Source organism: Hylobates moloch, unplaced genomic scaffold, assembly GCF_009828535.3.
Source record: "Hylobates moloch isolate HMO894 unplaced genomic scaffold, HMol_V3 SCAFFOLD_3, whole genome shotgun sequence".
In the NCBI taxonomy this organism is placed as follows: domain Eukaryota; kingdom Metazoa; phylum Chordata; class Mammalia; order Primates; family Hylobatidae; genus Hylobates; species Hylobates moloch.
In genome coordinates, this window is record NW_026652278.1 from 135,739,019 (window position 1) to 135,752,698 (window position 13,680).

The 13,680-nt window shown below is 34.9% G+C and overlaps 1 protein-coding gene across 1 annotated transcript in view; it reads left to right on the top strand.

Annotated features, from left to right (window-relative positions):
- HHIP (hedgehog interacting protein) overlaps positions 1-13,680 on the top strand; it is a 92,253-nt gene that overhangs the window by 4,620 nt on the left and 73,953 nt on the right. The window contains exons 2-4 of the mRNA XM_032147769.2: positions 1,324-1,516; positions 7,621-7,777; positions 8,471-8,672. Of these exons, the coding sequence (XP_032003660.1) occupies positions 1,324-1,516; positions 7,621-7,777; positions 8,471-8,672 (552 nt within the window). The remainder of the gene's footprint in view (positions 1-1,323; positions 1,517-7,620; positions 7,778-8,470; positions 8,673-13,680) is intronic.

Sequence of the window (13,680 nt, forward strand, 5' to 3'; positions counted from 1 at the left end):
TAGCTACAACCCATTATACATTTTTCCAAAATATGATAACTTTCATTGGACTTGCTGCATACTAAAATTTCAGTATGCTTGTATTCAATTTTTTTTTGTTACTTTGCTCTTGCAGATTTAAATTTTTGTGATGACCTAGAATATCATTATCTCAAAACACAGAAGCCATAGATTTACCCAAATTAGAACCTTAATTTGTGAATGGAATATTTGTTTAAAACAGTGCTCTAGAATTTAAAATGTTAATTTTGGTTGACAGTTCTAAAGAAGTAATAAAGTATAAATATAGTTAGATGAATTGGGAAAAGGTATAAAATTCAATTCCATTATGATGTTTTTAATATAAAAAATCAATACTTGATTTTGACAGCACTACATTTCACATGTCAAATATTGTGTTGATATTGCCTTCTATATATATTAAAGGAGTTTCTGAAGTCAGGTTTTTAAAGTTACTGCTAAACAACAAGACCTATTCTGTCTATTAATTGCTAAACTCAATGAATCAATAACTCAAAATGGTCTTATTGAAATAAAAGATATGTCATTGTAAAAATTGTGATGAAGGTACGCCATTTTTCATTAAAATTCACTACATATTATTCATAAACACTTCGTTAAACTCTTGTGTTTATTCATGCATATAACATACCTGAGGACCTAGTTAAAAAATTTTTCCTGGCTAAGATATAATGAATAATAAAAACTGGTTTTAAACCTGTTTGATTTCACTTTGGATATTATTTTTATAAAACATGAACAGCAAATCCTACTTTAGAAAATTTTCCCTAATGCAGTCTGCAGATTGAAAACTAATTGAAATTTTTAAAAAAATGTAACCCAAGTATATTTTTGACATTATCATATTAAGAATTTCAGGAATGAAATAGATTTTCACGTAAGACACAAATAAGCCATGTCTTAAAAAATTCTGTTTTGCATGTGGTTGGACAAAGGTTGGAATTTTAAAGTTAAATATCATTCAGTATATACTTTGAGGCAGAATGAAGTGATAAAGGCTTAAAGAGTCTAAATATAACTGCGTTTTAATTTTTCACACCTGAAGTACAGATGAAGTCTTTGATTTGCAGGAATATGAAGCACTTTTATGTATCCCTGTCCTTTGTTCTCCCAGCCCAGCTCCAGAGACTATACTTGTATCCTTATAAAGGCATTCTGTATTGTGACACAGTAATTCTTTTCAAAAAACTTCATTGGCTAAATTAGACTTTTCTACTTACACAATTGCAAGAAATAATAATAATAACTAAACCTAACTTTACCTAACTAACAAAATGTTTGTTTCTGATTTGTGGCTTTCAGATATTTTCTGTTACCAACAACACAGAATGTGGGAAGTTACTGGAGGAAATCAAATGTGCACTTTGCTCTCCACATTCTCAAAGCCTGTTCCACTCACCTGAGAGAGAAGTCTTGGAAAGAGACCTAGTACTTCCTCTGCTCTGCAAAGACTATTGCAAAGAATTCTTTTACACTTGCCGAGGCCATATTCCAGGTAAGAAAAAAAAATGCATAAGTAAAATAAACCACTGCACAATATCCTTGTAAGATACTTGTACTTAAATGCTTATTTACAAGACTCGTAAAATGTATCTTGCCATTAAAAATACCTATTTTACCTCATAATTAACATTTCCAAATTTATAACTTTTACTGCCTCTAAAGGGAATATTGTAATTTCAGTCTGCACATATTATAATTGGTTTTGTTGACTTGTTATATATTTCTTGTTAAGCTGATAATAACAGCTTAACAGATTACAGGTGGTAATCTTTACACACGTTGGATTCTCAATCCAAATTCCTTGTTGGTGCCTTCTTTACCGTAACATCAGCTTCAATATCAAGGCAGTGTCTTCTTCTACATAGCTGATACATATATATATTGGAGAAAGTCCACTGACTTGTAAGATAGATCCTTAAACAAAATATGATTAGGAATCCAAAAAAGTAATATCTTACAAAACACTTTCACATAAAATGACTAATTTTCTCCTCAAAAACCCTGTAAGGTAGGTAGGAACAGTGGAGTCTTCTCCAACTGACAGATGAGGAAATCTGAGCCTTGGGAGAAGTCAAACACCACACCTTAATCAAAGTTATACAATGACAAGGTGATAGGAGAGATATGGACGTGCTTATGCATATAGTGTCATGAATATGCCTAGTCACTATTATAGTTTGGACTCCAATAAGCATATATCTTCATTGATTAATTTTTATCATCAAAAATTTGTAAACTTTGATTGCTGTTGCTTTAGTTAGAAGACTTACCATAGAGGGAGAAAATAATTTAACAAGACATTCTGTTTAGTTAGGCAAAGTCGCACACAAATCTACTGAAGATTAAGCAGTATTTAAGGAAAAGACAAGCTTTAAGAGTCGTAGAATGCACCGAGATAATTTTTTTAAGTGCTATGTACATTTTACTTTTTTCTCTAATCCAGGAAAGTGTAGACTTTTGTATTTTTAATATGGCTCTCTTAATAACCTTATAAAACATTTTGACTAGGGTTGCTTGCTCCCTTGCATCTAGCATAACATATATCTAAACCCATTCAATATGAAAATATTATTATTGTCTTCATAAACCACAGCCATGTTTCTAAGCCTTTTCTCAAGCAGATGTTTCTTCCTCTTTATCACATTCCCCAAAGCAAAGTAGAATAGGTCACGGTTGCCTAGATGGCCTACAAAGAGGTGATAACAGATTAGATACCATAAATGTTTGCTGGAAACTTCAAGTCTTGAACATTTGCCTTTAGGACTATAAATTGAAAGTGATATCAACACTTAGCATTTTTATTTACCATTATCTACTTTAGATAAATACAACATGCTAGATTTGGGGACTTAACTGTGGGGGTCTTTATATATTTGAAGTAATTTTAGTTTCCAAAAACAATAAAATAAAAGTAATATCCACTGAAAGAGAGAGCACAGCAAGCAGCTCAGAGCCAGAACTGCAAGCACCTCACTCCCCAGATCAACATATGTGGTGACGAATGACAAATTTATTTTTCTACAAAGTTTGTATATATGTAAAACTGCTGAAGTGCATCAAGATGTCAAGTGCTTTTGGTGGCCACCCAGGCTGCTTTGAAAGATAACCAGATGAAAGCTCCACTCTAGAGGTGGACAGAGCAGCAACGGTGCTTTCCAGAGATTCTGGAAGGCTTTACCGACAAGCAGAGAGGGCTGCCCCTGCGTACATCAAATGCTAATGATCATTCTCAATACTTGCCCCAGAAGTGAGCTGTAATAACACACTCTTTGCATTACTTATGCTAATCGATTTGTTGCCTGGATAGATCCTTGGCATGTAGATTACGATTTCCTAAAGTACAATAAATAAGATGCTAATCCCCACCCTTCCCTGCCCCTGCCCCCAGCACAGAAGTGTCTTTACAATTGTGGAACATAGATTTTTTGGAAATTACTATAAAAGCAAATTTTAATAGTTTTCCCTTAAGTTGATTTAATGATATGGTTCACTTTCCTCTGAAGTTCAAAGTGTTGGAACAGCTACTTTGTGATTCTTTTTTAGAAGAAACTAATCAACATATTTTGACTATCCTCATTAATAGCTTCATCTTTCTACAAATCAAAAACTTGAAGAGGAAGGTACCCCAAGGGATGTTTTTTGCTAAAAGAAGCCAAATGCTGGAAGAATTGGGAGAGAGAAATGATTCCAGAGACATCTTCATTTGTTCCCTATTGCCCAATGCATGAAGAAATGTACATATAAATGACTTAACCATTTGCTTTGACTTCATGGCTTTAAGAAACCACAGTCACTTTAGAATATTCATATACCTACAAGATAGCTACTTCCTAGAAAGCTTAATTAAGAAATAGTCATAGTCTGCTTATTTTCCCAAAAATGGGAAAAGATATTACAAAGCAATATAGTGAGTATATACTAGAGTTTTATTAATCATAATATTTTCCAGTTGTGAATTCACTTAGGGAAGTGAATTCTCAAAACTTCTAAAAATGCCAAAAACTCTCCACTCATTTCTGCAGGTCTTTTCTTCTGCTTAACTGAGCAGGATAGCTACTTTGCTAGTCACTAGAAGAAGGCATAACACACTCTATGGGAAGCATATCAATGGACATCTATTGGCCTTGCTTCTTCCTCTATACCTGTAGTCATAATGACTTATCACTCTTCGACCTCATCTTCTCAGCAGTAAGTTATTGTAGTGTGAAATGTCTGCACAATTAGTTCAGTTGGTATAATCCTATTGCTAAGAAGGCCAAGGTCAAGGGTTTGATTCAACTGAATTTTTCTAGTCCATAGCCACTCCTAACCCTGGTCAGTTAGCTTACACATGTGTCTTCTTAGTCCCAAGGAGAGTAAACCAGAAGGAATAAATAGATGGACATATCAAAATCCACCACTTCTATTAGGATATGTTCATGAGTAAGTCGTACTCATGAAGAGTCAGTAACTCTTTTTTTTTTCCTTATCGTGATGAGCAGCACTTAAAATGAGGAAAAATAACTTTTCCCTGGAATACATGCTGAGAGAAAAGGGAGAGCTCAGAATACTCCAAGGAAGCATTTATTTTATATGTCAGTATTTATAGGGTGCTTTGTGGTATAGCAGAACCAGGCTCACCATCCAGGAGAATATTTACAGATCCAAGATAGTTGATAAATTATCAGAACTTAAAAAAATACAGCTGCTAGAATATTCGGTGTTTGTTCATTATTAGTAGACCTGACCATATTATGATGATCCCGAGTGAGCTAAACATACACTTTCAGTAAAATGCCAAACAAAAGAGAACCCTGGCAATAAATGTTAAAATATATCTCCCTATTCATCATTGTTCACTGCAGAATCAGGTCATTTAAGGTAAAGTATTAATAAAAGTTTTAGATACTTAAATTCAAATAAAATTACATGATTGTAAAAAAAAAATGCCCATGTATTTAAGTAAAAATCTTCTGAGTTGGTTTTCACACTTAGGTTATTCAGTTTGTCTAAATTACATAAGAAGCTTGGAGTAAATTTATTGTTAACATTCTGTATTTTTTCTTAATTTGCTAAGCAGGCATCTTACCTCTGGAGCCATCAAGTTTATGAATATGTATTCATTAATCTTTAGATATTCCACTTGAAAATGACTTCTCATTTCCTCATGTTTGTCCCAGTTACTAATTCCCTTTAAATTGGAATCGACCACCAGAATTGTTAATTAATTTCCCCTTAAGATGGTATTGGTTAGTAGACAGTAATGCTGAAACACACATTTTTTTTTTTTAAGCAAGCTTGAAATTTCTTTTGAATTGCATTTTGAAATTTTTCTGTGACCCTTCTGGCAAGCATCACCTTAAAACTATATTTCTCACTCACATATCCAGTTATAAATATGACCATAGTATGACAGTCTTCCTGCATGCATAATATAGGCATGGAGATCTTGTTGCCTGATGGTAAATATTTCCAAAACAAGATCTAGCCCAAAACTGTGCAAAGAGTTTGATTTAACAATTTAGTTTTTTTTTTCTTTTTACCTCTAAGAGACTTGTTTAACACTATTAGGCAGTTTTCATCTGAATGCTTACCCATTTAAGAAGGGAGGGGAAAAGTTATCTTTTGCAAATGGTGACTAGCTAAAGATGAGTAAGTGTTTCTATGGCCTTCATTCCTCTCCCCAGCTTCTAATCCTTGAATTTTTTTTCAAAGAAAGATAACTTTCCAATTGCCTTGCCCCTCCCGTGCAGCATTTCCCAGCTGCTTGCCTCTTTTTCTCTGTGCCCCCCACCGCATGCATGCACACACACATACACACACACTCCCAAGGACATCTGCTCTTACTTGCCTGGTTGCCAAGACAAGATCCTTTCCAATAGCCTAGTCACAAACTGGCAGGGAAGAGTCTCTCTCAGAAAGTTCAGGGTGAGACATTTCACTCAAAAGTTAGGTCAAAATGTACTTCAAGCTTTACAACCATTTGGGACCTTCACATTCTAAGATAAGTTTTAGGTTTGAGGGGTCCTAGGTCAAGCACACAGAAAGTAAACTTGTAGTGTCTTTTATGTGCCATTGATGAGTTTCACTTGGCTGATCCCAAATTCTTATTCTTAGAAATCCTTGCTAAATCTGAATTTGTTATACAACTTCTAAATTTCTACTGAGCTACTCAGTATGTTTATCAAAAAATTGATGAGGTATGAAAATATAATTTGTTATATAAAAATTAAAACTTTAGATATATAATATAAAGTATAAGACCAGGAGCAGCAATTTAGGACCATATATAAGGCTGACTCTGGTAGCACCATCATATTTTGAGAGCAGAAATCATTAGAATGTGGAAGTGAGTCTTGCTAATATGTCCCAGAAAGGTAACACCTTATTAACTCAAATTGTAAAAGTAATATCAAAACTTTTTTGCCATAAAGTTCTTTTCTTTCATATTCAAAGATAGCTGTCTTTATATGATAAAATATTTAATGTGTAAGAAAAGAAAAAACATCTTACTTTTAGATCCTATTAAGTAACTCTCTGTTGTGTTTTTGTTTTGGCTTGTTGATATGTCAGCTTTTCTGTTTGGGACGATTGAAGGAATATTTTAAATATAGTTTTTCTATTACACATTAATCATTATCTCCTATAAGTGAGGTGCAGGAAAAAGGCACTTGCATATTGGAAAATGGAGGCTCTGTTATAAGCACCAATTCATTGCTTGATCATTACACAGTGAGTCAGTTGTTTATTATAGCATATAATGACCTTGTGTTATTCATTAGATTTATTATTTAATCTTATGTAAGTGGCAATACACTAAGACTTGTAAAATGACCAAAACTGGCACCTGATGGCCTGTCTCCTTCTTGATTCTTGTTTGTTCATCTGGGGAATTTATTTAGTATTGTAGGAAAAAATGCTAAATACTGATGAGATAAGCTCACAGGTACCACATACAGTAACCAGAGAATCTTGAAAAGACATCAATGCAATAGCAAGATAAATGCTGAGTTTGTCTTATTTGTACTTCATAGGAGCCTTTTAATACCCAATACAATATTATTTTACTTTTACCACAATTTTTAAATTGAGTTTAAAACACAAATGGGAATTCCAACCCCTGATATTTTTCATTCTTTTTATTTAGTATGTATTTATTTATTTATGTATTTATGTATTTATTTATTTATTTATTTATTTATTTATTTATTTTTTGAGACGGCGTCTCGCTCTGTGGCTCAGGCTAGAGTGCAGTGGTGTGTTCTCGGTTCACTCAAACCTCCACCTCCCGGTTCAAGTGATTCTCCTGCCTCAGCCTCCCGAATAGCTAGGATTATAGGCGCATGCCACCATGCCCAGCTAATTTTTATATTTTTAGTAGAGACGGGGTTTCGCCATGTTGACCAGGCTGGTCTCAAACTCCTGACCTCGGGTGATCCACCCACCTCAGCCTCACAAAGTGCTGGGATTACAGGACTGTTTTTATTTCAGTCTAGGTTCTTCCTAAAATATCCATCTAGTTTCTAAAAATTGTTTTCCTCATCTTATATCTTTCAAATAAGGTGATTTTACTATGACATTAAGAGTTTCTAATGAGTCTTTTTATATTTTTTAAAGGTTTCCTTCAAACAACTGCGGATGAGTTTTGCTTTTACTATGCAAGAAAAGATGGTGGGTTGTGCTTTCCAGATTTTCCAAGAAAACAAGTCAGAGGACCAGCATCTAACTATTTGGACCAGATGGAAGAATATGACAAAGTGGAAGAGATCAGCAGGTTCATAAAGATAAATGCTCTTTAATCTTTAAAAAAAAAAAACCCAACTGACAAATCTTGTGGTTTTGACAGTGAATCAACTGTCTGTGCTTGTGTTCAGCAGCTATATCCTCCAGATGCTTTATTTTTTTCTTTGTGGTAGTTTGTTTCTCTAAAATTCTAGCTTAAATGCTTTTAATACTTAGACTACTAACCTTATATTATGAGCTTGGCTTCTCTATGACTCATGTGAATTTTATGGGTATAGTTTTAAGCCTGAATTTTATGACTGTTGTTAGCCTATGGCACTGTGAAAATGTTCAGCACAATTACTATTAGCAAATCAGATTTTTCTAAATAGATCTTAGAACTTTCTCTCTACATGCCTTCCATAAGGTTTATTTATTGTGAGTAAAACTAATTTTAATTATAGTCGCTGAAATATGAGAAAATGAGATTATGACATTTGAACATATATACATGTTTTGATTCTCTTATTTTACTTTCTGATAGAAGGCTGTTTTGTTTTTTGCCATTGAAAGAACTTAAAAGAACCACTTAAAAGAATTATATTGTGACCCTTGGGTTAGCAAGCACTTCATGGTTCTCAAAACCATGATTCCTAGAGGAAATAGAGTTTGAAAAGGATGCCAAGTGCATCCCTTATCTCCTTCATCTCAAGAAAAGCTTACTGGTTTTCTTTAATTTGTTTAGAAAGCACAAACACAACTGCTTCTGTATTCAGGAGGTTGTGAGTGGGCTGCGGCAGCCCGTTGGTGCCCTGCATAGTGGGGATGGCTCGCACCGTCTCTTCATTCTGGAAAAAGAAGGTTATGTGAAGATACTTACCCCTGAAGGAGAAATTTTCAAGGAGCCTTATTTGGACATTCACAAACTTGTTCAAAGTGGAATAAAGGTTGGCTTTTTAAATTTTATTTATTTTTGTGCTGGCTATGTTAATTTTATTTTAGTGTTACCTTCCTCACCGAAGGTATTTCTTTGTAATAAAAGAAAGAATCTTGCAGGACAAAATAAGGGGGCAACATAAGAAACAATAATTATGGCACCTGAATTAGGACAGTGACATTAAATTTCTGTTATTTGTTGACTATTGTGCACTGCAATCAAATTGATATTTGACATGCTTTCCCCATGTAATTGACACGTTTAAAGGAATCTTTGGCTATATAAAGTATTTGTTTAAATGTTGTTTAATGGGCATAACACAGGATTGTACATCAGCATTTGCTAGTAGAAACAAAGAGGTCTTTTGGTTATTTTGGCAATTGCAAATCATTCTTTCACCATCTCTGTTTTTGAGTCTGTCTCATAAAAAATACTACTTATACTATGACTTCCTTGTACAATGTTTTTACAGGTAAGTCAAATATTTCTATAATTAGCCATCTATATAGCATATATTGCCCTCTTTTTCACTTCTCTAATTTGAATTCTCAGTTTAAATAACCTAGGTATGTAAACAAAATTATTGTCAAGTTTGTTTCACAAGAGTAACACAGTACAACATTAGCAGTGCTAAACTATAAAGTAAATTATGAGGTTCTAAAATTAAGACACGTTTCATAGCTCGTGCCTATTTTAGAATGAAACAAAGTAACAATATGATTTGGGAAGAACTGGTTATCCTTTTCATTTCTTAACTGAGAAAAAACTGAAGGAGGATTTATTGTCTTCTACTCACATAGAAATGAACTCTTTCTTGCTTTGTTGTGCTGTGCTCAGTGGTAAGAAGACCCAAATCAGAAGAAACGAGTCAGGAAAAATATAGATATATTTCTGCTCTCTATTTCATTTTCTTATTGTGTGAGAGTTAAGATGACTCCACTCTTTATTTTTTACCACTGTAAATAATGTTATTTATTATCGTGTACATTTTACTTAATCTGGTCATGGATGGCTTCCTTAATATTCATTCACAGGAAGGGCATTACTGAGTTGAAGATTATAACCATAATACATATTGCCAATTTGCTTTAAAATATTTTCAGATATTTGAGAATAATACTAATTATTTGAGAGAATTAATATTAATATTAACAATAGTTTTCAAATGTGCTTTGAGTAAAAATGTTGGTATTAAAAAGATATGCATGATGTAATATAGATGTAAGGAGGGTTCAGAATACTGGAAAATTGTTTTATAACAAGAACTGATGTTCTTGTTTCTACTTCAATTTGACTGCCTTTTAAATCAGGGTTCCTTCAGCATCCCTATTTCAATTTACACCCTTCGTAGGGATCTCTGATGATTCATTACCATATTCAGCTCTGACATGGAGATGTTTCATTATGGAATAAAATTGTACAAGCAAGGATATAACAGTACGTTGGTTCTGAGTATGTGTGTTCTGCAGTCTTCTAGGAATTCTGCAGTACTTGGCCAAATTTACAAGAAAACTTGCAGAATTTGGACCTCCTCTTCCAGAAGAGCTCCCGGATTTCTGGGGCCTAAAATATACTTCAAAATCTATTATTCTAGTGAACTTATATGACATATTTTAAGATGCAATATTTTAAATTCCTTTGGTGTTTTAGCACAAATTATGTCCACAAGATAAGAATATATCACATGGATATCAGAGTGTATAGTGAGTAATAAGATCACATCCTTCTTAACTTCAAGCAGGTCATGCTGCATGAGGCCTTTATCTCAGTGTCTATGGAACTCCCCGATTGGAAGAGTTAAGGCCACTGTCAGTATGATGGGGCAGATACCACCACATTTATGAGTTGATCATAGCACTGACTTTGGTGGTTGCCCCTCAGAGACTTGTAATGTAAAAGCATTTTCACAGCTATTTCTGGCTTCTTTAATATATGAAAGTTATCATATATTTATGACAGTATTCTGTTCGTCAATAATCATTTTGCATAAATAATGCCAATACGAATTTTCATAAATTATTATACATATCAACTATTCTCTATTTTTTCAGTTTTAAAATCCTAAGAAAGGTCATAAGGCTGTTTAACAGACTGAAGTATTAATTGCAATACTCAAATCACAGAATTGGTAATACATACTAAATCCAACCTCCACATGTTTGAAATTGAGAATAATAAAAACCACAGTGCAGAACCCCTTCACAATTACATTAATTGATGACCAAGAGGAATATGTTAAGTCAGACATAAGGAGGAATTTCTGATGATAAGAGTTTCTAAAATCTATGGCTGGCTATTAAAAAAAATCTGGAATTCCTTGTCTGCTAATGTAAATTAATTGGGAGTGATTTCTGTCACATGGTAAAAGCTGACCTTTTTTGTGGCCAAGAGTTGGACTTGCTTATCTCTTTAAACCTCTACCAGCTCTGATTCTTATAACTGCTTGAGAGGGATGCCATCAGCCAAGAGCCAATCATAAGGGAACTTGGACAACTCTTCCTAAGTGGGTCCTGACTGAAGCTAAAAAGATGATGTCTTGTTTTTAAACACCAAGATCGTGCTGCCTAAATTGTAGGAGACTGTAGTACCCTGGGGGCTAAACTGTCTACAGTTCACAGAGAAAAAGTTAATCTGCAAAAAATGCAAAGCACAAGCTAAAGAATTAACTTCTTTTTGCTATAGAAAACAAAGTTGTGGCATTGAGATTAAAGAGTAAGTCAGGAATATGTTTTTAAAATATGTAGTGATTTGATAGCTCTTTGATGATAGTGTACTCTACAAGCTAATCACTAATACTGGCACTGTGAAGAAGGGGCCGCGTGTCAAACTGATGAGCAAACTTTAAAACTTTCATTGTGTGTGTGGCCGTGTGTGTGCATGTGCACTTGCAGCATTGTTACTGTTCTGTTGTTACCATTTTATTCCAAAGCGCAAAAATTACAAAAATTTTACTATCTCCAGAAAGAAACACTTCTTTAAGATACTGGGTGATTTGAAATCTTTAAATTGAGCTTATATCTGAGCTCTGAAATCAGAGCTTCTGGCAAGTGCTAGAACCAGCTTTGTCTATGTAAAGTCCTTGGCAATGATAGACTAATGCCTCTAATGATACTGTGAAGAATGGCTTCATAGTATAACCGCCCAGGAGCTCTCAAAAATTCTTATAGCCAAGCTGGGTGTGGTGTCTCATGCCTGTAATTCCAATGCTTTGGGAGGTCAAGGCAGGAGGATTACTTGAGGTCAGAAGTTCCAGACCAACCCGGCCAATATGTTGAAACCATGTCTCTAATAAAATTACAAAAAAAATTAGCTGGGCATGGTGGCATGCACCTGTAGTCCCAGCTACTCAGAAGGCTGAGGCAAGAGAATCACTTGAACCTGGGAGGCGGAGGTTGCAGTGAGCCAAGATCATGCCTCTGCACTCCAGCCTAGGCAACAGAGCAAGACTCTAGATCAAAAAAAAAAAAAAAAACAAAACAAAAACTTCTTATACCCCAAAACAGTCAGTCAGAATATCTGGGGTTGGCACCCAGGCATCAATATGTTTTTAAAGCTTTCCCAGGTAATTTCAATGTGTAGCCAATTTGAAAACCACTGATGTAGCCTGAGCCAAACTTCTGGGTCACTTTCACATTGAATGAGACATATTTTCTCTACCAAGCCTACACCCAAGTCCTATTCCTGACTTAATGACTAAGAGCAGGTGGTTGGATACCAGTTGTCATTTGCCCTGTACCTTTTCTAATTTACTTAGTTTATATATATTACTTAACCAACTTGAGCGAGGAATTGGGTTAATTCTGGCAGCATGTAAGATGCTTGATATAAAGCATACTAAATACCATTTGGAAAAAAATGGTATTTAAAAATCTCAAGTTAATTCTAACTGGGAAATGGCTTTACTCATTAATCTTTTTCTGTTTTTGTTCCATTTTGGAATACGGAGCTCAGCTAGTTGGCAAAATTGCTATTGTTCCTGTTCTTAAAATACGTGGATTGTGATTATATATGTAAACCCTTGTTAAAAGCGACAAGGCCACCAGAAGATACTCTAGTATAATTTCACGAAAATGCCCCTGACTGCCAAGAATGTGAAAGTCAGCCTTAGCTTTGCATGTGTGTTAAAGGAAGGATATGCCCGCACCTGTCACTTGACAGGGTGGCCCCTCAAGGAAACTAGCAAACACCATTCTCTGCCACTTAGTTCTTGCGAGTCCTCTTCAGAGGACGAAGAGGTTCACACCCTCAGCAGCCCTCGGCTGGCAGCACACAGCAGACACAGCTGAAAGGCTTGTCCATCATTGGAACAAGTGTCACTGGACTCCTGTCCCTCTCTATCTACTTGGATCCTCATTTCAAAAGATGCTTTTAGAAGCAGTCCTTTTACCAGGGGAGGAGAGGACGTGAGGCTGAAAGCTGCTAATTGTCCGGGTGACTGAGCCAATTGAGGTGGAGCTCTTGAGAGACAGCAGTCCCGGTGCCCGGGAGTCACAGGAGCATGTGGAGGAGGATGCAGGGTCCACCAGGGCAAGCCCTGATGGGGCAGCCTCTGGTTTCACAGGCTTGTAAATCACAGACTAATTATGAGTATCAAAAATTTAGTGAAATCTAAGTCCTCATCAACCATGGAGGCTGATGTTCCATTTCTCTGAACTTTGTCAAACCTAACTTTTTACATTTTTTTCTTTGACTTGCAATCTTAAGGCAACTCACGAAGCATTGGTGTATTTTTGCTTGAGTGAAATGAGTCAAAGCAGATTGAGAAGCAATTTATTTTTCAAAAGTAGTATTGGTAACATAGCATGCATACACATTATACACACATACACATATGGTGATTATTAGATCATGTAACAAATGCTTCCCCAGAAAAACTGCTGAGAACTCTGCTTTTAAGCACACATTAGGTTAGAATAAAGCCTGTGTTAATAGAAAGCAAGCAATGGATTACATTTGTTAAATATTACAATAGAAGAATCACCATTGTGGCACATTTTTGTATACTGAATGTCATTTTT